The sequence below is a fragment of the Choloepus didactylus genome, chromosome 11 (assembly GCF_015220235.1).
Source record: "Choloepus didactylus isolate mChoDid1 chromosome 11, mChoDid1.pri, whole genome shotgun sequence".
Lineage (NCBI taxonomy): Eukaryota > Metazoa > Chordata > Mammalia > Pilosa > Megalonychidae > Choloepus > Choloepus didactylus.
The window spans coordinates 2,686,455-2,706,795 of NC_051317.1; the positions used below are offsets into that span (position 1 = coordinate 2,686,455).

General features: G+C 42.9%; 1 protein-coding gene across 1 annotated transcript in view; it reads right to left on the minus strand.

Moving 5' to 3' along the window:
• The window catches only part of DOCK2 (dedicator of cytokinesis 2), a 431,071-nt gene that overhangs the window by 370,369 nt on the left and 40,361 nt on the right, over positions 1–20,341 (minus strand). Inside the window, exons 3-9 of the mRNA XM_037798794.1 lie at positions 19,675–19,715; positions 17,749–17,804; positions 17,142–17,238; positions 15,224–15,372; positions 9,702–9,837; positions 7,550–7,704; positions 3,663–3,744 (exon numbers count right to left, since the gene is read on the minus strand). Coding sequence (XP_037654722.1) covers positions 3,663–3,744; positions 7,550–7,704; positions 9,702–9,837; positions 15,224–15,372; positions 17,142–17,238; positions 17,749–17,804; positions 19,675–19,715 — 716 coding nt within the window. The remainder of the gene's footprint in view (positions 1–3,662; positions 3,745–7,549; positions 7,705–9,701; positions 9,838–15,223; positions 15,373–17,141; positions 17,239–17,748; positions 17,805–19,674; positions 19,716–20,341) is intronic.

Here is a 20,341-nt window from a genome sequence, read left to right on the forward strand (position 1 = left end):
CCACAGATTAAAAAAAAATAGTGAGGTTTGAAGAGGAAATGGTGTGATAGGATTCTGGTGTTCAATCCCAATTCTTCTACCTCAAACTAATAGGAAGAGAGGAGAGTAGTGAGAGAATATCAGTCATATAAGCAAGAGTCCCTACATTCAAGGGAATGGACCCATCTGACCCAAATAGCATCTGCTACAAATGACTCCATCTGTCTCTCAGAAAGAAGGCAAAAGGAAGAGGGAAAATAATCATAGCGACCATTTATCAAGCATTTACTTAGTGTTTATCAGTCAGGGTTGGGTTTTTGTGGTACCAAAACCCCCAAAATCTCAGCGTTTAACACCAGAGATGTTAACTTCAACTGACGCCACAGGTCCAAAGCAGATGGTGGCAAATCTAAAAGTTTCAGTGCTCCCGGGACCCCCTGCCATCTGGGATCAGTTGGGGAAGGAACACCAAGGCATGCTGTTGGCATCAGCGTGGAGACCCCAGGGCTCGAGGAACAGTTGCTTCTCCTCCATGTTCATTCTCAGGCACGGCACATGCACTGGGAACAGGCTGTCGGCTCACCTGAGTGCTGCCCGAGCAGCCATCCCCAGCCTCTCGCTGTGAGTTTGGGAGCAGATGGGAGAAGGGCGGCGTGCAGAGCCTCTGGGAGCAAGGCACGGTTCCATGTGGTCCATTCTCACTGCTTGGGAGCTGTTCTCTGACCAGCTGGAGGACCCAATATCTGCTTCCCTCTCTCTCTGACAAAGAACATCCCTGTCCTCTCATTTTCATTCCCTGCTTTGCCCCGCAGTTTGAGTTCGAGACCCCAATTATCTCTCATCCAGATGGTTAGAACAGCATAGCTTCGTCTCTGGATGCCTGACTCTTCCACCAGTCCACCCTGAAATCTGCTACAAAATTCATCTTTAGAGGCCATGTTTATTATTTCATTTCTCTTCCCCCTCCCCACCCAACAACTTTAATAGCACCCTATTTCCCACCTATTAGTGCTAATCTTCCCCAGCCAAAGTGAACAGTCCTAGACACAGTTCCAGCTGTCCTATCCAACTGATACTCCACCATTCTCTGACTACAAGCACTCTATTTTTGTTGCAAAGATTTCTTCATTTCTCCACAAATAAACAATGCTCATTTTCAACTCTGGATTTCTCTTCCTAAGCTTCCCACCCCCACCCCCACCCCCAGCATCTCCACCTCAAATGCTTCTCTCTTATTTCTCTCTGCAGCCAAATCTTCTCCATCCTTAAAAGCGCCAATTCTGCTGCTTTTATAATGGCCTCCTTCCCAAATTACCTCTCTCTTCCCATTAGGATTTCACATATTTAAGAAATCTCTAGATTTCAGCCACAGAGGTCCTGCCACCTGTAAGTTTCCTTGATAAGCCACCTTTACACCCCTCTTCTCTAAAAAGACTTAATTTGCTCAAGAAAAGAAGCCATAACTTTAAGAACTGCCTCATCAGAGAACCCCTGACACTAGAATTCTTAATATGTTATCTAAATCACAGCAAAATGCTGCACATGATATTCTCTGAAGGATGAGTAAATGATCAATCCTTACTCAGAATTGTGCTCTAATCTGTAGGGTATCCTAATCATTTCCACTGTGGCCTTAAACAACTTGAACATGTTGGGGAAGCTGTGGCAGGACCATGGAACTTAAGTATTTCCTGGTTTAGCAATTCATTAGCTACTCCTTTTACTGTTTAGTAGTGTTCCCATGTGCTAGCAGCAGCCTTCAAACTGGATTAAATCTTGGAGAACCATGTGGAATATGTTGGTTTCCTTTACAGGGCTGAGGAGAGTGAAGGTTTATAAAGCAGACAGAGAGGAAGTCAAACATCAGTCTGATCCACATGCCAGCTCCGGCTCAAGGAGCTCTAAGCCGTCCCCAGTGAGAAGCCTAGAAAGAGCTAACATCCAGGAAGGAGAGAAATAAGGCCAGCAAGACACATGAATGCCAAGTCTTGGCTCTAACTTAAACATCACTTGAACACCCAATTGAAAGTCACTCCTCAGTCAAATGCCATTGCATCATCCTGGTTTAATGATCTGCATTGCATGGATTGTTTCCTGGCATTTCCCCTGTTTATTCATTCTTTGTTATCTGAAGTCCCCCCACCATGCCATGAGAACAGGGACCTTGTCAGCTTATTCAATGCTGTACCCCCAGCACCTAGCCCAGACCTTACACCTGGTAAGTACTCAGCAGATCACTCTTGAATTTAAAAAAAGAAGTGAGACCACCATGAACAGGAAGAGACCTTCCTTGTCCCGAAACAAAGACTACTATGATGTCAACCAAGTGTCAGCCCAATAGGGCCAGTCAAGCAAGGTCCTTGCATCCACTTGCTCCAGGAAGCAGAGGTGGCTGGACAGGCACAATTCCATGAGGGCAGGATCCCATTCTCATTAATGCTGTAGAATACAAATTTACCAATGCCCTTTCCCCCATGTTTATATCATGAATTGGTTCACTGCAAAATGAAGCACTGATTGATTACCCTTCCTTCTTTCTCTCAGCAAACATCTGTCTCCTGGTTTAATCAGGAAGCCCTGTGGGACTCCCTTATTTATCAAGAAAATAAATAGGCTCCTCCTTCTAACTAATAATAGATAAACAGGATTGAGGCACACTTAATATGCCAAGAAAACTTTGTCTAAGCAGTTAGGATCTATGATCCTACTCCATGCCTCTGGCCCATTTTTCAGGAAATAACAAACAAAATAAATCACCTCTGCTCCAATCTAATTACAACATAACATAAGACATTGCACTTAATGGGCTGTAAACTGGAAAATTATCATAGAGCAAGGTAGGTTAATCTAGCATGTCGGTCACTTCTGGATCAAACCCATCAGTTTGGTCAATGCCCAAATCCTCCAAGGCTCCTCCTCTGTAATTTCCCTTGCTGATACAGGCACTGCAGTGAGAAATCTCAAAACTGGTCTTCTTCCCAAAGAACTTGCCCTCCTCATGGAAACAGGATGAGGGAAGGATCTCTGCTGGAAATCATAACCCTTATCTTCTTTCCAATCTTTCTCCTATAGAGGGTTAAAAAGCCAGCTTCATTCTCAAAAACAGATCATCCAAATAACAATTGAGTCCAATGTTTCTACAAGTAAGTCTTGCTGAGTGAGTACTAGTATTTAAAACGATGATCCCAAGGACTCATAAGATTTTTATTCAACTGTGATACTATGTTCAGAATAACCAATTTACCAAGGAAGGATATGTTCTAGGAAGGCCTTGTTTTTTTTTCTGATATAGTTCAGAAAGGTTTTCAGAAAGGCCTCAGCCAAAGAAAGGGACTCAGATTAATCATGAATTAAACAGAAAATCAAAATAGCTGCTGTGCCCAGTTCACCAAAGCATTGTCACTGACAGTTTTGTGCTTGTTTATACAGTGTGCTGCATGTGTGCTCTGTGTGTGCACAGCTGTGTTAGAAAGAAAGATATCAGGAGGGAGTAAGGAAGAGGGAAGGTGAAGATCCATTTGTCCAAGGCTTCCCCGGGGCACACAGCACCCTCTGTCTGCTCAGGATCTCTGCACAGAGCTCAGACGAGGCCACGCTCCATCCTGACCAGCTGACTGGCTTCATTCCAAGTTTCTCTCCTCTGTGGGTGTGAATGTGGACAAGAGAAATGAGTGCACACTCACCGTGAAGACCACCTTCAGGTTGTTGAGCATCTCAATCTCCTTCGGGAAACCCCTGCTGCCCCATCGCACCAAGTAGTTCTCGCTGTGGGAAGAAGAATGGCAGCAGCACGTTACTGCCAGGGGCCCCACATTCATTCCGTAAATATCCACTGAGCATCTACTGTGCTCTGCATGATGCTCACAGTTGGGGATACAGGAGGGTTTGAGACAGACATGGTCCCTCACTCCTGGAGATCAGTCTTATCAGGGAGATAGACATTAGATAAGGAGTCACACTGCACCGGGGCAAAGAATTACTAACATACATGTATTCACAACCTCCTCCCTCCCTCAGCTGCTAAGCAAATTCTGGCACAGCTGCCTAATATTTTTGAAGAGCAGCTGCAGTCTCTGTAAAGATTATCAAGAGTGGCGGAGATGGGGGTACAGGACTTCAGCACATCTTGCTGGCCATTAAGAATGTTTTTCCTCTTCTCAAATCACTTCTCTTTCACATTTCCTTAAGAGACTGAGTAAAGATTTGGATTATTTTAAATTATCTTTTGGATATAGGACTGTGTTTTCTTGAACGGAACATTGCACTGTGATGGGCTACATAGGGCTGTGGCCGTTATCCAAGATAAACTTAACTATTTAAATGCAACTGCAACAAGGGCTATAAAGGAAAAGTTCAGGATGTTGCTAGAATGTATAACAGAAGGACCTGAATTAGTCTGGGTTGTCAGGGAAGTCTTTGCTACAGAAATGACATGTAAATAAAGTTGGTCAGGAAAGGAGAGTAGAAAAGGGAAATGCTTCAGGCAAAGCAAATATGGATGCAAAGTCTCTGAGTCAGGAAGAAGCTTTATGCATCTAAGAAACTGATCCAAGGGGAGAGTGGTAAAAGAAAAACTACATACAGGGAGGGGCCAGACCATGGAGGCTCTATAGGATTCAAGGGTTTTGGGTGTGATCCTAAAATAATGGAAACATAACAAAATTACAAAACATTGAAGGGTTTTACATGGGGTGGCCCCATCTTTCATCTTCTAACAACCATATACCAACCTGAGGGGTTCATGCTAGTCAGCCCAGCCACAGAAACTGAGAAGCCGGACACTTACAACCTAGAAGAAGCCGGACACTTACAACCTAGAAGAAGCTTAATAAAGTCCATTGAGTTGGTTGGTGTTAACCAAATGCCTATTATTTTGAATTAAGAAAAAAAAAAAATAAAGCTCAAAAACCATGTGAAACCCAGAAGGCATGTTAAGAGAATTCAGCAGAGGTAAGAGGAATTGCCTTCTTTATAGACCTTTGTCCTCCCTAATGTCTTGCTCCTCTTTCTCCACTCACCATTAAAAGATTAGTGAGAGTAGTCTGAGTAAAGTACAAAGGGGAAATGGAACTGAAAACAAAAAATGAACTTACTCTTGGAGTGACCACTGGTTAAAACTCAATCAAGCCAAATGTACCTTTTTATTTTACTTTTTCAGTAAGATCTAAAAAATTTTAGTGGTTAGAATTTACAGCAAACTAACTAGGAAGGCTCCATCCAAAAATAATAATTATTATTATTATTTCCCATTGGTTATTTCTGGACTCTGCATAGTGAAATGTCTGGGTATTTTCCAGGATCCTTCATCACATGTAGCAAGCCCCTTAGTGACCCAGCCTGCTAGGTCTAAAAAGCAAGCACCAGCAATTTTCTTTTAGGGGAAATACAATCATAAATAAGAAAAGCAATTTAGACTCCCACGCTGGCCCCATCTTTCTTGCCCAGGAAGACCTGGGTGGCAGAGCCCAAAGGCCCAGCTGGCACTGAGACAGTCAAGACCTCTCCAAATGATACCCTCCCCAGCAGAAGGGGAAGGGCTGTTCCAACTCCTCCTCCAACTCTTTGGACATAAGCCTTGCCTTGGTCTGGTGCCCAAGCTGCTGCTTTTGTTTTTCCTACAAAAATTTAAATCCCCCAAACCAGATCTCTTCAGTGATCCACTGAGGATCTGACCTTGATTCTTCCTACCACTGAAACATTAGTTTTGGCCAAATTCTCCCCAGTCTTAAACCCAGCCTCACAGAGCAAGCCTTAACTTGCCTGTTGCTCAATGTGTGTCAACCTCTACCAGGGTGGGCAGGAGTAAAGAAGATTTCTTAGGGAAAGAGCACCTATTCAGAGTCAGACAGATACAGGGAGTCTTTCCAAATCCCTTTCTTATACCACACCTCTTCTCATCTCCCTTTGTTTTCTCCTCTTTCCTTTGGTTTCCATACTTTTTCTCCTCCTCTTCCTTGCTCCCACTCTGCCAAGGGCTGCCCTGTGTCTCTGGCACCCTTCAGAGGCAAAGCTTAGGCATTGCACATCTGATGTGTCACAGCAAGTACAGAGCTGTCACCTTGCTGATCCATTGCTGCCCTCCACAAAGCTAGGTTCAGGCCATCCATCACTTAGATGCAGCCATGAGGAGCCCTTGTGTTTTTTAAGGGCCAGAAAGAGTCACTGAGTACCTCAGGATCTGTTCCACAGGTGCCCTGGGAGCAGCTGACAGGGAACAGCAAGGGGCCTATTATACGCAGACCATACATGGTGGGTTCTGTGTAAAGAACCAGGAACACTAACTCTCAGTGTCCAATGAAGGTCAGCCATAAAGAATAGCTTTCAACCACAACAGTGCTGAAATCCTGGCAAGGATATTTCATAGAACTCTTCCTTTGGCATAAGACTAAAATGAGGAAATAGTTTGTCTTTGGAGTCTGCCAGATCTGTGTATAAATCTCAGTTCGGTCACTCAAATAAGTGTGACTTTGAGCAAGTCACTTTACCTGCCTGAGCCTCATTTTCCTCACCCAAATGGCATGGAGTAATGAGGACAAAATGAGACAATGTATGGACCTCAATATAGACTTCTTAAATGGATAACTAGACATGTTTCATAAATGTCTCCAAGGGGAGCCATTATTTATTAAAGGATCACTATTTACAAGGCAATGTATGTAATTTCATTTATATCATAACAACCAAGCCATAAAGGCAGAGGGATCATGTTGCAGCTCTATTCCAACGTTTCAACTGGTAACCTCAGATACAGGACCATGCGTTGGCCTCAAACCCTACTTGAGGGAAGAGACAGTGGTCACCTGGGGCACAGGGGAGGATGGTTCTGAGCCATAGCAGAGTCCTGAGGGCCAAGGAGGGGGTGCACCAAAGTCTTTTCCCTCGAGATTCCCCAAGGTGTCTTCATTTCTTCAAGCTCAGGCACCTGGCTTCTCCTTCACTTCCTCCATTCCCAAGGGAAATAAATAAAAGTAGTAAGAGCAATAGCTGCTGCTACTTGGAGCTCAGGTACCAGGCTCCAGGCTGAGTGTTTTTCATGTGCTTTTTCTCATTAAAACCTCAAAGAAATTACCTCATTTTGCAAATGAGGAAACTGAGGCTTAAGAGAGATGAACCACCTGTTGAAGGTTAACTGAGAGCAAACGGTGGGGCCAGGATGTAAATACAGGCAGTGTGCACAGGATGTGACTTTAGAGCTACACTCTTAACCTGCTGCTATGCTGGAAGGTCTGAGGATCTGCAGTTTTCTCCATTCATTCCTTAACTCCCATTTTAAAAGCACGTATTCTATCCAATGCTGTCTGCCTGAATCTTGTTATTTCTGGTTGTTTTCTGGTAATCAGAGCCTATTTCCCTGTAATCATACCACCATTGTGGGAAAGATTTGGTGGCAAGCAATGCTTTCACCTGACTCCCACACGCTCCAAAAAAGTTATTTCCACCAAGACAGGCTCAGTTTCTCTTCTGGGAGGGAATTTCTCCACAAGTGATGACAGAAATAAAAAATGCTCTTTGCTCTATCAGCTCTCTGTTCCCACCTACAGAGAGGCCAGGCAATACTGAGCACACCTACCTTATGACCATTTGCTTGTTGGGGTCATAGAGAGACATGAAGAGTTCGGCATCTTCCCCAATTCGGCACACAAAGTTTCTCACAAAGACATAGAGGCTGTGGGTAGGGGATGAGGAGATCCGGGAATACATTCCGTAATCTGGCTGGTCTTTTGACTGAAAGGTGGAAAAAAAGGAGAGGAAGATGGAGAAAGTTAGCCTAGCACCACTTAAGGTAACAGAAAGATTGCACAGGATGTTGAGAGTCACTTGAGGTTTCAAGCCTGAAGATTTTGGCATAAACCCAGCTCTACCATCAAAAGGGTCTGCAATCTCAGCCTCGTCACTTTGGCTCTTTGGCCTTGAAGTTCCCACCTTTGGAAATACCATCACTGACCCAACCTTTTCATAAAGTTGGTGTCATAAAAAACACAAATTCTAAAAGAAAAAATTGATAAAATGGGCTTCATAAAAATTCTAAACTTTTGCTCTTTGAAAGACACAGTTAAGCAAATAAAAAGGCAAGCCATGGATTAAGATAAAATATTTGCAAAATATATACCTGATATATGAATTGAATCCAGAATACACAACAACCTCTTACAATTCAACAATAAGAAAAACAAGCCATTTAAAAACGGGTAAAAATTTAAAGACACTTCACAAAAATGATACATATGTTCAGTAATCACATAAAAAGATACCCAACATCTCACGTCATCAGGGAACCACAAATTAAAACCACAATAAGATATGACTACACACCCACTAGAATAGCTAAAGTTAAAAAGACTAACACTACCAAGTGTTGGCAAGGATCTATAGCAACTAGAACTGTCATATTTTGCTAGCGGGAATGCAAAATGGTACAGCCATTTTGGGAAATGGTATAGCAGTACCTTAAAAAGTTAAACATATTCTTATCATACGGACAATAAACCACACTGCTAGGTATTACACAAAAGAAATGAAAATATATGTCCACACAATGATTTGTATATGAATGTTCATAGAAGCATTATTTATAATAGCCCCAAATGGGAAAAAAAAAAAAACAAAAAAAATGTCCATCAACTGGTGAACAGTAAATCCATGCTTGGTAATTCCAACTCAGCAATAAAATAAAACAGCATGAACCACAGAAATGTCATGCAGAGTGAAAGAAGTCAAACACTAAGACTCATATAATATGATTCCATTTATACTAAATTCCATAAAAGGTAAATCTATCGTGACAGAAAGCAAATCAGGAGTTGCCTGGCACTGGGGATTGAGGATGGGGATCAAATGTAAAGGGGCACAAAGAAACTTTTAGGGTGACAGAACTGTTCTGCAACTTGATTACGGCAGAGTTAAGCCAACACTATATACTACTAACATGCATTAAACTGTAGAGGTAAATGAGTGAATTTTGGTAAGTAAAATGTATACCTCGATAACACTAAAAATAAAGTTGCGGTCAACACACAGCAGCTAGAGTGATTTTTAAAAATACAAATCAGATTATGTTAACCCTTCCTTAAAATCTGGTGATGCCTTCCCACTTGGAATAACATCCTAACTCATTTCCATCACGCCTGAGGTCCCATGAGTGCCAGCTCCTGCATCCTCTCCAAAGTCATTGCCTACTCACCCCACTTGGTCTTTCTATTCCTTGAATGTTCAGAGTTCCTACTGCCTCAAGACTTTTGCACTTGCAGTCCCCTCTGACGGGAACACCCTCTCCCCAGATCTTCCCATCTCTCAGGTGTGAGCTCAGACATCACTCCTGGGAGAGGCCTTTCCAGTCCATGCCTTTTTAAGTAGCTCCTTCAGTCACTCTGCTTCACAAAATCCTAGTTTTATCGTTTCTTGGAAACAATGCCATCTGGAATTAATTTCTTCATTTATTTACTACTTTTTTACTGCCTTTCTTCTCTTCTCCTCTCTGGAATATAAAAGTTCCATGGGAGCAGATTTGCCTGGCATTTAACTCCCTGTGGGACAGGCATTGAATGAATTACAGATCTGAGTGCAGAAACTCAATAAAAGGCATGTGGTTACTGATCATCTCTGGTCATAGGACAGATGGCCCCTTGAATAATACACACTCTGGTTAATTAGCCTATTACTTTAAGTTTATGATGTGCTAAACGCCTGCCTGGCTTGGCCAAAGCCTATTTAACAAAGCTCACCATTTCTTCCTTGATACGCTCTGTGATTTTATCGGTTGCTTCCTCATGTGCATGAAACAAGCTGATGACACTAGTATTATCAGGGTCCAAGATATTACCGTCTTCATCTCTGACGATCAGATCGAGCTCAAGAATTCTGAAAAGCAAAAACTGGAGGTGAAGATACATCAGGGAAGTCCAAAGCCCTTGGGGTATTGGTGAGTTTTTACTAAAAAGTTCAACTAATTTTTAAGAAACATACATTCCCACAGAAAAGTTCTAAGCTGATACCCTTGTACACAGCTGAGGGCACACACTTTGGTATAGTAGGGCCTCTTTGGAAGGTGTGAGTTCTTTGACAGTGTCTTCCAAAAATTTTTTTAATGTATCTTTGATATGAACCCTAGAGAGACAGCTCACATTTGAACAAGGATGTGTGTTGAAGCATTGTTTGCATCAGCAAGGTGCTGGGAAAAAAAAAAAAAAAAACAACTAATTGTCAAAAGGGGATGTCTAAATAAACAGTGATGTATAGTGGAATACTATGAAGCAGGACTTTAAAAACATGGTTTATCTTTGCATTCCCATAGCATCTAAAGTGTGGGGACACCTGGTTTCTTGCACTGGTCTCCTGGGAGGCAGCTTATTAGCCATCATTCACTCCTTAGTGCCAGCCAATCAAGTGGCATTTCCCTGACTCCATCTCACAATAAAAATTTTTAAATATAGGAGTTTTTAACCAATGTTTTGAAGAAACATTGTAGAACAATTTTAGTAAACATTTAACCAGCCCTACCTAGTCTATTTAAAGTCTTTCTACAAATATTTACAGAAAGCTATTATTGAAATCCAACCTATGTCCTAATTTTATAATGGTGAATAAAATGTATGACTTGAAAAAAATGGTATAGTTTTGATACGTTGAATGATACATCAAAATGAAAAAAGCAGAAGATGCATGCAGTATATTTATGCAAAAAAAAAAAGTCATATATACTATAAGGTACATTTATACAAGTGACAGTGGACAGAGCAAGATCTGGAAGGAAAAGCACCAAACTGCTATCGGGGTTACCTCTGAGAAGAGGGAGAATGACTGGGACTGGGAGGGGAATGAGCCTCATTTCAATTCATTTAATGCTTTACTTTTCTTTCAACACAGAGAATATATTCATATATTACTTATCTAATAACAATTTGAAAATATTTATAGAGTAAACAAATCTCAGATACATTGATTGTAACCCACAGCTCTTTAGTGGATTGACTTTAAGGCCACAACCTGTTCCCTAGGTGGAATTGATTTGTTTTGACAACATCTGTCCTTCTGACTGGCATCAATAATACTAATATCAGTAATACTCACAGATGAGCTCACAGACATTCATGTCTCGCACACACGAATACCTTTAGTCCTCGTAAGAACCCACTTTTATAGATGAAGTACCGAGAATATAGGGTCAAGTAATTTGCTCCAAGTCATGTAGCCATACGAAGTAATATGGCATCAGAGTCTGTGACCTTAACCTCTGTGATTAACTTTCTAGATAAGAGGACCTTAGGAGCAGCCCATGGGTGGGTTGGAGGTGGAAGTTTGCAGAGGCGCTAATGTAAGGCTGCTTTTGGACATGCTATTAAGGTGGAGGACCCACTTGTCCATTCACAGAAGGTAGGGGGAGGTGGGCTGATGGGCATTCTGAAAAGGCCAATAGTGGTCCTTCTTGGCCACCACCACCAAGTACCAGCTCCTGGAAGGGCTGCAAAGGCAAATGAAGGAGACACAGTTTTCTTCTCTTTTTTGAGAATCGCATTGAGAGGCACATCTCCCATCTCATCCAAATGCAAACAGAAGGGAGCCAAGGTTTGCCCATTTGTCCACATTCATCAGGAAATTATCCCCCAACTGGCCAGGACTCATAATGTTGCACAGCCATGCTGCCCAACGGATGGTGCTGAAGGGATGAATGCATTCCACCAATGCTCAGCAAGGTGTGTGTGACCTTGGAAAAGATGGAGTGCAGCACATATATCATTTAATGCCAAGAGCTCTAGCTCTCTCTCTCTTCAAAATTTATCAAAGTGGCTTCAGTTCTAAAATGTATAAATAAAACATTCTCCAGCTATCTTGAGACTTGGAGAAGTCATTTGAGGATCCCTCTCTCCATGGATACCAAAGGCCTTCTCCATTACCAGGCTCAGTTATAACTTTGGAAGCTCCAATCATCATGGACTGACGGGATTCGTACAACCCATGGTCAGGAGATGCTGCCCCCACCCTAGGACGGCAATGCTGCCAGTACCACCCTGACCACAGCGGCAGGGAGGCTGAGCATTCGGACGTCTTCTCTTCAGGAGGCAGCCCCACCACTCTCTTCTGTTCAAGAAAGCAATAAAATAAACCTGAGATGAGGACAGCGGAAGAAGACCCCATTGTATACATTTGTCAGAAAACAAAAGATTCATCTCTCCACGTTCATCTCGCACCTCCTCCCACGCTCTCCAGTCAATCCGTTCCTCAAATGTGCATATCTCTCTCTCTCTCTCTCTCTCTCTCTCTCTCTCTCTCTCTCTCTCTCTCTCTCTCTCTCTCTCTCTCTCTCTACCTCTCCCATATGCCCACTCTTTGAATAGCTCTTTCACCTAATAATTCCTACTAATCCTATTAGACTCCGGTCAGGTGTCACCACTTCTAGGAAACCTTCTCTATCACTCCAGGCCTGCCTTCCACCCCTGGGCTCTCCCAACCTCTCTTCCATACTTCCTCCTCTCATGAAACGTATGACTTCCTATTGTGAGTGCCTGTTTACTTCTCTGTCTCTGTTGCTTATTCACAGAGGTCATGAGAGGCAGTAGAATACAGTAGTTAAGCACTTAAACTCTGGAGCCAAACTATCTGGTTCAAATTCTGGCTCCACAACTTATTGATGTGTATCTTGGGCAAAATTTCCTAATCACTCTATGGGCCTCAGTTTCCTCATCTGATAAATGGAGATGGTAACAGAGTCATGGTATTGTTGTGAGATGTAACTGAGTTAATAAAAGGAAAGCTTAAAGCATTACTTGGCATATAGTAAGCACTCACTAATTTATTATTAGTTATCATTGCTTGCTGTTTTTTTGTTGTGGTTGTTATTAAATGTAGAGGCTGCATTTTGTAAATGTCTGTATCCTCATGGCCTACAAGGTGCTGAATAAAAGTTTGATGTCAGAATTAATAAACGGAATGAATGAGCGAAGAAATACCCTTTGCAGTCAGTCCTCCAAGACTCAACCCCTCCTTCTGCTCCCCTGGCTCCCACAGCCTGAGGGTCGTGATCCTTCCACTGTTCTCGACACTACCCAGAGGCTTCAGGGAAGCCACCCATCCCAGAGTTTAGAGCTCCTGAGACACCACCAGTGCTATGGTGGCCTGCCTGCTGATTTGCAGCTGAAGTCATCAAGGAAAGGGGGTAAGAAGCAAGGGGCCCCTTAGCTCAGGCCCTCTCTCTCTGAGGCAGGGAGTCTCTCAGTTCCCCAAAGGAAACTGTCTGAAAATGAAAGCACAGGAGTGGGCAGAGGGCAATGCTGCAGAGGTGAATCTGGTTGGGTGAGGACCCACTTTCCTCTATTTCTCCCATCACCACTATCTTTCCACTCATTCACTTATCATTTCTTGAGGACCTACTATGTGCAGACCCTGATCCAGGGACAGGCATAGAGATGAATGAAACAGTCATTGTAGAGGAGATCCCTGCATAGCACGGTAGATGGAGGAGGAAGGTGATCACAAGGAAGATGGGTGATTACAATTCAGGTGCCAAGGACCTGCAAGAGCACCTAGCCTAGCTGGAGATGACGGCAGGGCAATTAGGGAAGGCTTCCTATCAGTGGTGACCATTTTTCCATTCCTGGTCCTTCTTCTCAGGATCCCCATATGGGAAAAAAAAAAAAAAAAAACACTTGAAGGTCACAAATGCCATTATTAAGTAGCAAAATGCCCTCAAATCCCACACTCCCAGCTGTGACTGGACTCAAAGACACCAACTGTACCAATGGCGGCAGCAGCAGCATGGCAAACCTATCCTGTCACTTTGGGTTGATGTGCATCATAAGAACATTTGGACACACATGCCAGCTGCCAACAGGGGAACCAGTGGAGAGACTGTGCTCCTGGGAAGGGAGGCAGCTGCAAGTTGGACCCAATGACTTTCTTCTTTGGATCCCTCTTCCTAGTGCACATGACAAGGGCAGAAAGTCTGGCTGGTGGGAAAATTTCCTTTTGTTCCCACTGAATGGGATCTTTCCACTTCCCCCTCAGGTCTCATGTTCCAGACCGCTGACCCAATTTGCAGTCTCCTGAACATGTCCTGCTCTCTCATGCATCCCTGCCCCTCTTTTCATTAGCCTGCTTAACACCTCCTATCCTTCAAAATTCAGCTCAGGGGTCACTGCCCCCAGGAAGCCTTCCTTGATATTATTCTCCAGGTCAGATTAAGAGCATTCTTGCTTCCTATGCCATCAAACTTATCACAATACACATCAAAAGTTTACTTGCAGCTTGCCCTAAATGGACTATGTGGTTTTTTTTAATGCACAGGGACTCTTATTTCTGTAACCCCAGCACCTAGCAGAAAATCAGGCCAACTGTAAGAATCAATAAACATTTGTTGTTGGGTTGAATGAACAAATGAAGAGGATGTCTGGGGACATTCAAATATCCAGAAGGGAGGGGACAGCCTTACAATTCTCAAATGCTGTTCCCGTAGCACAGTGTAGGAGCCATGGACCCTGGAACAAGACGGGCTGGGTCTAAGTTCTGGTTTTAGTTTTTACTGGCTGTGCGACCCTGGACAAGTTACCTAACCTCTTTAAGAGCCTCAGTTTCCTCATTTAATAAAATAGGGGTTAAAAAAACTCCATGCTCTACAGAGTTGTTATAAGAATTAATTGAGACAATGCACGTACAACACTTAGTACAAAGCCTGGTACAAAATAAGTTCTGATTGTTAGTTATATTATTATTATCATTGCTATTATTGTCAGTGGGTTGTCCTGAAACAACAAAAAAGTTTCCCCTTAACTTCATAGCACTTAAATTCTAATCAATTCCTGCTTCTCTTCCCTTTTAAGGAAATACTGTAACTGTGCATATGAGTTAGGGGATGGCTTGTGGCTTGGATACTTTAGAATGCGGGAAGGGACACTAAGTCTCATGCTGGGATTTAAGGGACAGTTTTGTAAATGCAGGAATAAAACGACAACTAAGCTGAAAATGAACCAGCATGACCATGTTCCCCAGTCCCTCAGAAGTAGGTTAAATGAGTGTCCTAAATCTCTCAGCCCAGTAATAACCACTCTATAAGCAAGCCGCCTCTCTGCTTCCACGTTTCTGGGCCCCAGGGGGGTGACAATGAAGGCACACAAGCCGTTGGTAACAGCCTTCTCCCAGATAGAAAGTGGCAAGCTCACATCTAAAAATGAAACCAAGCTTCTCAGGAAGGAGAAAGTGAAGAGAGGGGTGGGTGCAGGGAAGAAAGCCTCTTTCTAGAGGAAAGAGAGGTTACTTGTTGCCATAGTCGATTTTGGACGTGACTTTCTGCTTCAGTTCTTTCAGCTCGTCCTTGGGCAGCGTTCCTGAGAGGAGCTGGGACCGCCACTCCATCAGGTCGTACATCATGGACTGCACCTGGAGGAACCGCTCCTTTTTGCTGGCCTAGGAAATAGGGAGCAATCCATAAGTACCTGTGCTGCGGGTGCTTGGGCATCAATTTGGCAAATTGTACCCAAGATAGGCAAGTCCGTTCTAGGACCATGGAACTCCCCAAGGCTTGAACCCTCTCTCCCAACCCCTCCCCAGTCACAAAAGGACTGACTGAGTCGTAATCTTAGTCGTTGACATACTTCCTGCTTCTGGGATCAAAGGGATTTTCTGAAGCACAAGTAATAATCCCAATAACCTTGAAAGGGTGATTTCTGACTTTTATCCAAAAAGATTCTTCTTGAAAAGGACCACCATGAACATCTACTATAATGCAGTTCCCGGAGCTCAGACCCTTTAAAGCTGGGAATCAGGGCCATTTCTAGGGCAGCATGCCCATGTGGCACGTGTTCAACCAGTGGACACAAGGTGGCTTTTGTTGGCACAAAGATCCAAAGTCCATTGACCCATATGGCGATTCTTTTCCATTCTCCTCCCATCCTTCTGTTTAAGTGAAGGAGAAAGTCTCAGTCTGATGCTCACGTCTTTACAACCTCTATAGCACTTGTTAATTTCTCTTTTTAGTAGACAGAGAGAAAGAGAGAGAGAGAAGGTCTTGGGCCCAGAGCTTTTGATGGGTTTTTATAGCACGCATTAAATAATATTGTCTGTTTTCATTGTATTTATTTGAATAATGTTCTTCTAATGGTGTCAAATAATTTTGCTTTTCCACTTGGGAAACCGTGCAATAAATTTTTTTAATGTTCATTGACTTAAATTACTAAAAAGGAAGCCAATTTATGTAGTAAGTAAATATTACCCAGGTGATACACTGATATGACAAGAAACATGAAGATGATACAGGAATAATGGATGTTTAAGGACATGACAGATTTGCTATTCTAAGATTTCTTAAGGGAAAATGCCAAGCTTCCATGACACATGTGCATGTGATTATGTTAAAATGGGTCATACCAACGGAGATATCAGTAAGCAACTATTTCAAGTCTATTGTTTGCTCCCTGAACTAAACAAACAACTTCTGGGAAGCTCACAGAATTGGGTAATTGTGCCAACTACCATTTATTATGGAATGTCCAACATTTAAGGAGCCAACATTTACCACCATAAAAGGTAAGTCTGCAAATAGTGTGTGTGCTCTCTAGCATGTGCGAAGTGCTGTAACAAATATGCAGTAAGCCTCAGTTGACATTCTCACTCTCAGCTTAATGGTTTGCTTAGCTAATTGCTTTCATTAGGAGTTCTGGAAGCATCAAAGGAGAATTTAAAATTAGATTTGCTTCAAAACAGAAACACATGCAAAATATGCTCATTCTTTTTGCAGGGTCAAAGCTCCCTCACAGATCTCATGACAGTAGCCATCAGTCAATTAAATATATGAGAACGGTGTTTCCCACCATGTTATCAGTAGGCCACCAAATAGGATTCCCCTGGGCTCATTAAAAATGCAGATTTCTAGGCCTTTTAACAGTTCTCAAGGTGATTCTCATGAATACTCAAGTTTGAGAACTTTTGTACTAGTTGAAAAACAGAAGGATCACCCATGACACCATTTATTATGCCTTTGTCATTAGTTAGCCACCTGGCTTTGAGCAAATTGCCTAATCTCTCTGGACCTCAGTGTCCTCAGACCTAATTGTGTGTGTTGCTGAGTCACCTAACCATACCTCTGCCTGCCCCACTCAAGGCTAAATTCCAAACTTGAACCAAAGCAGAGAATGCAAAATGCTTCCATCCCAGGGAGGCAGAGTTATAAGTCTCACCACGTAGAGCTGTTTCCAGATGCTGCCCCATTCCCAAAGTGTCGTTGTCACTTCTTGTGCCAGAGGAATTTCTGCAGGAATGATGTTCTCAGTATTTCTATTTAAGGTAGGAGAGAAAATGACATAAAATTAAGACCCAGGTGCTAACAAGATAAAATGCAGACAAATTTGCATTAAGCAGCAGCTGCTGAGAGGTGCCTTGCTAGCATGAGACTAAACTGCCTCCAACAGCCACACCAATTACATTATGCAAATACAAGGGACTTACTTTTTAATGCCCTGCTTCACCAGGGTGGGCCCTTCATGCATAGTATTCAGGAATAATCAACTTTAATACTGTTCAAAGGTACCTGCCGGTGAAAAGACTGAAAAGACTGATCCTCCAAATTTACTAATCCCCCCTTAGAATCAGACCTGACCACAAATCAATTTGGATTAGGTCTTCCATCAAGTGAGGGAAGGGGGCACACAAATAAACACAGGCACGAGGAAGGAAGATGGATGAGTTGAGGATCCTTCAGATCTGCCGGGTCAGATTTTCAAAGTAAACAGGACAAAGACCTCCAGGGGACACTAAGGGTCAAGGCCAGTGAAGAATGGCAAATACCTTCTTTTCTCTACTGTCACTTCCTTGATGTGGATAAAAGATCTAGGAAAAATGCCCTGTTGGAAACAAAACAAAGTAAAATAAAATAAGCAGACATACTCCTACAGAAATGAATGACCCCATGTCTTTGTGATTTTTCCAAAGCCACTGACTTCTAAACCTCTCGAACTTCACAGGAATAATCCCAGAGTCAGATAGAACAGGAAATGGATGCTAAATCCACTCATTAAGTTCTAGCTTCCCCTCTAGTTCTTCAACAGTTGTTCCAGATTCCACAATAGTACTGGATCCCAAAGAATACTCCAACTTCTTTATGGACACTCATCCTATCAGGTAGGCAAGGAGGGAGCAGTGCTTGGAAAACAGTCTGAACCACTCTGCAGGAAACAAAGAGCTCTGCCTCTCCCCCACCACCACCCAACTCTAGGAAAGCAGACACCCTACCCAGTCGTGAGCCAGCTGGAAGTACAGGTCCTAAAGTAAGAGGGTCCCCGGTTGCATGTGGGCTCATTAGATTTGACACTTATTTCTCCCTGGATTTATTTTATTGTTCTTTGAGAGAGCAGAGTAGGATCACGCCTCCCAACACAGCATGCCAAGGAAGGAGGAGGAAGTTTCTATTATTTCCTTGCTCCTAAGCTTGGTTCAGTTAATAAGAGAAGTATTTCAATTACTTGGAACTCCCTTCATGACTTCAACCAATGTGCACCCAGGGGACACTTGGTCACTGTGCTGGGCACCACAAGAGACAAGGAGCAAGCAAAGCAAATGCCTGCTCCCTTGGAGATGACAATGCAACATGGGGTTGGAACAGGTAAAGCCCTCCAGAGCAGAGCCATGGCCTGTCCTTTCTATGCCATGTTCAATGTACAGAAGAAGAGATGAATGAATGCCCCTGTGCCACTCTGAATGTGTTATGTCCCCCAAAATGCCATTATCTTTGATGCAATCTTGTGTGGGCAGATGTGTTAGTGTTGATTAGATTGTAATTCTTTGATTGAGCATTTCCATGGAGATGTGACCCACCCAACTGTAGGTAATAACTCTGATTAGATAATTTCTATGGAGGTGTGGCCCTGCCCATTCAGCATGGGCCTTGATTAGTTTACTAGAGCACTATATAAGCTCGGACAGAAGGAGCAAGCGTGCCACAGCCAAGAGGGACACTTTGAAGAATGCACAGGAGCTGAGAGAAGAGCTGCAACTTGCAGAGACATTTTGGAGATGGCCTTTGAAAGCAGTCTTTTGCTTCTGAGAAGCTAAGAGAGGACAAACGCCCCAAGAGCAACTAAGAGTGACATTTTGAAGAGAAGCTGCAGCCTAGAGAGGAACGTCCTGGGAGAAAGCCATTTTGAAACCAGAACTTTGGAGCAGACACCAGCCACATGCCTTCTCAGCTAACAGAGGTTTTCCAGGCACCATTGGCCATCCTCCAGTGAAGGTACCCGATTGTTGATGCATTGCCTTGGACACTTTATAGCCTTAAGACTGTAACTGTGTAACCAAATAAACCCCCTTTATAAAAGCCAATCCATTTCTGGTGTTTTGCAAAGGGCAGCATTAACAAAACTGGAACAGCCCCAAACAACTATGAAAGAAAGCAATAAAAGGTAAATTTCAAAAAAAGAAGCTCACAGTTCCATTGGGACACAAGGAAAGGGGAAATCATATGTGACCGGCATATCAGGAAAGATTTCAGGGAGAAAGTGGCACTGGAAAGCAACCTTAAGGAATGAATAAAAGATGAAAGAAGATGAGGCACAACAAGTACCAAAGGATAGAAGTAGGAAAGCACAGAACACAATGAAGGAGGAATGGGTTCAGTTGCTGAAGCACAATGGTGAGTGGGAGAGATTTGCCCAGAGGGGTGGCAGGGCCACGTAAAGACATCCAGTATCATCCCAAATAAAAACAAATTGACCTTACCTCTAACATTTTGTGCTTCGTGAGGTATCCTCTAAACCAGTCTGCAAAGAGAAAACAAAGAAATATGTCTCTCATTTATTCTTACAAATTTGTTGCTGTTTTTTCTTTTTTTGTTTTGATTTGGTTTGTTTTTTTTTAACCACTGCAAATTGCTGTAGATCTTGGTAGAGATCAAAATCTGGAAGCCCATGGGGCTGTATCTGGCCCTCTGCTGTGTTGTTTATCCTATATAATCTGTTGAACTGGTTGCCAACTTCTAGAGACATTTTCTAAAAACACAGGGATTTCACATGAAAATAGAAATTTCCTCCTTCTTTTGGCTGGTGGTGAAGAACAGCTATTCCCACCAGACAGAGCAGGGCCCTTCAATTCACCAGCCTCTACCTACCCCTTTCCCTCATTTCTGTCACCTGCCTGGGCCCTATGAACACAGACGTACTTTCAACCTCTGCCACAGGACCTAGAAAGCCTGAGAGATTTGGGCAAACAGCCTAAAACAATATTGACAGTTCTAACAGCAGCAAATGGTGTTCAGAATGTGATACGAAAAAGTTAGTCATTACAGAACAGCTAAGTTCAGGGATGGGTACAAAGACAGGAATTTTAAAAGATTCTTCCCTTTGCAGAATTATCAAAAATTATTCAATTAACAGAAATCCAAATTACG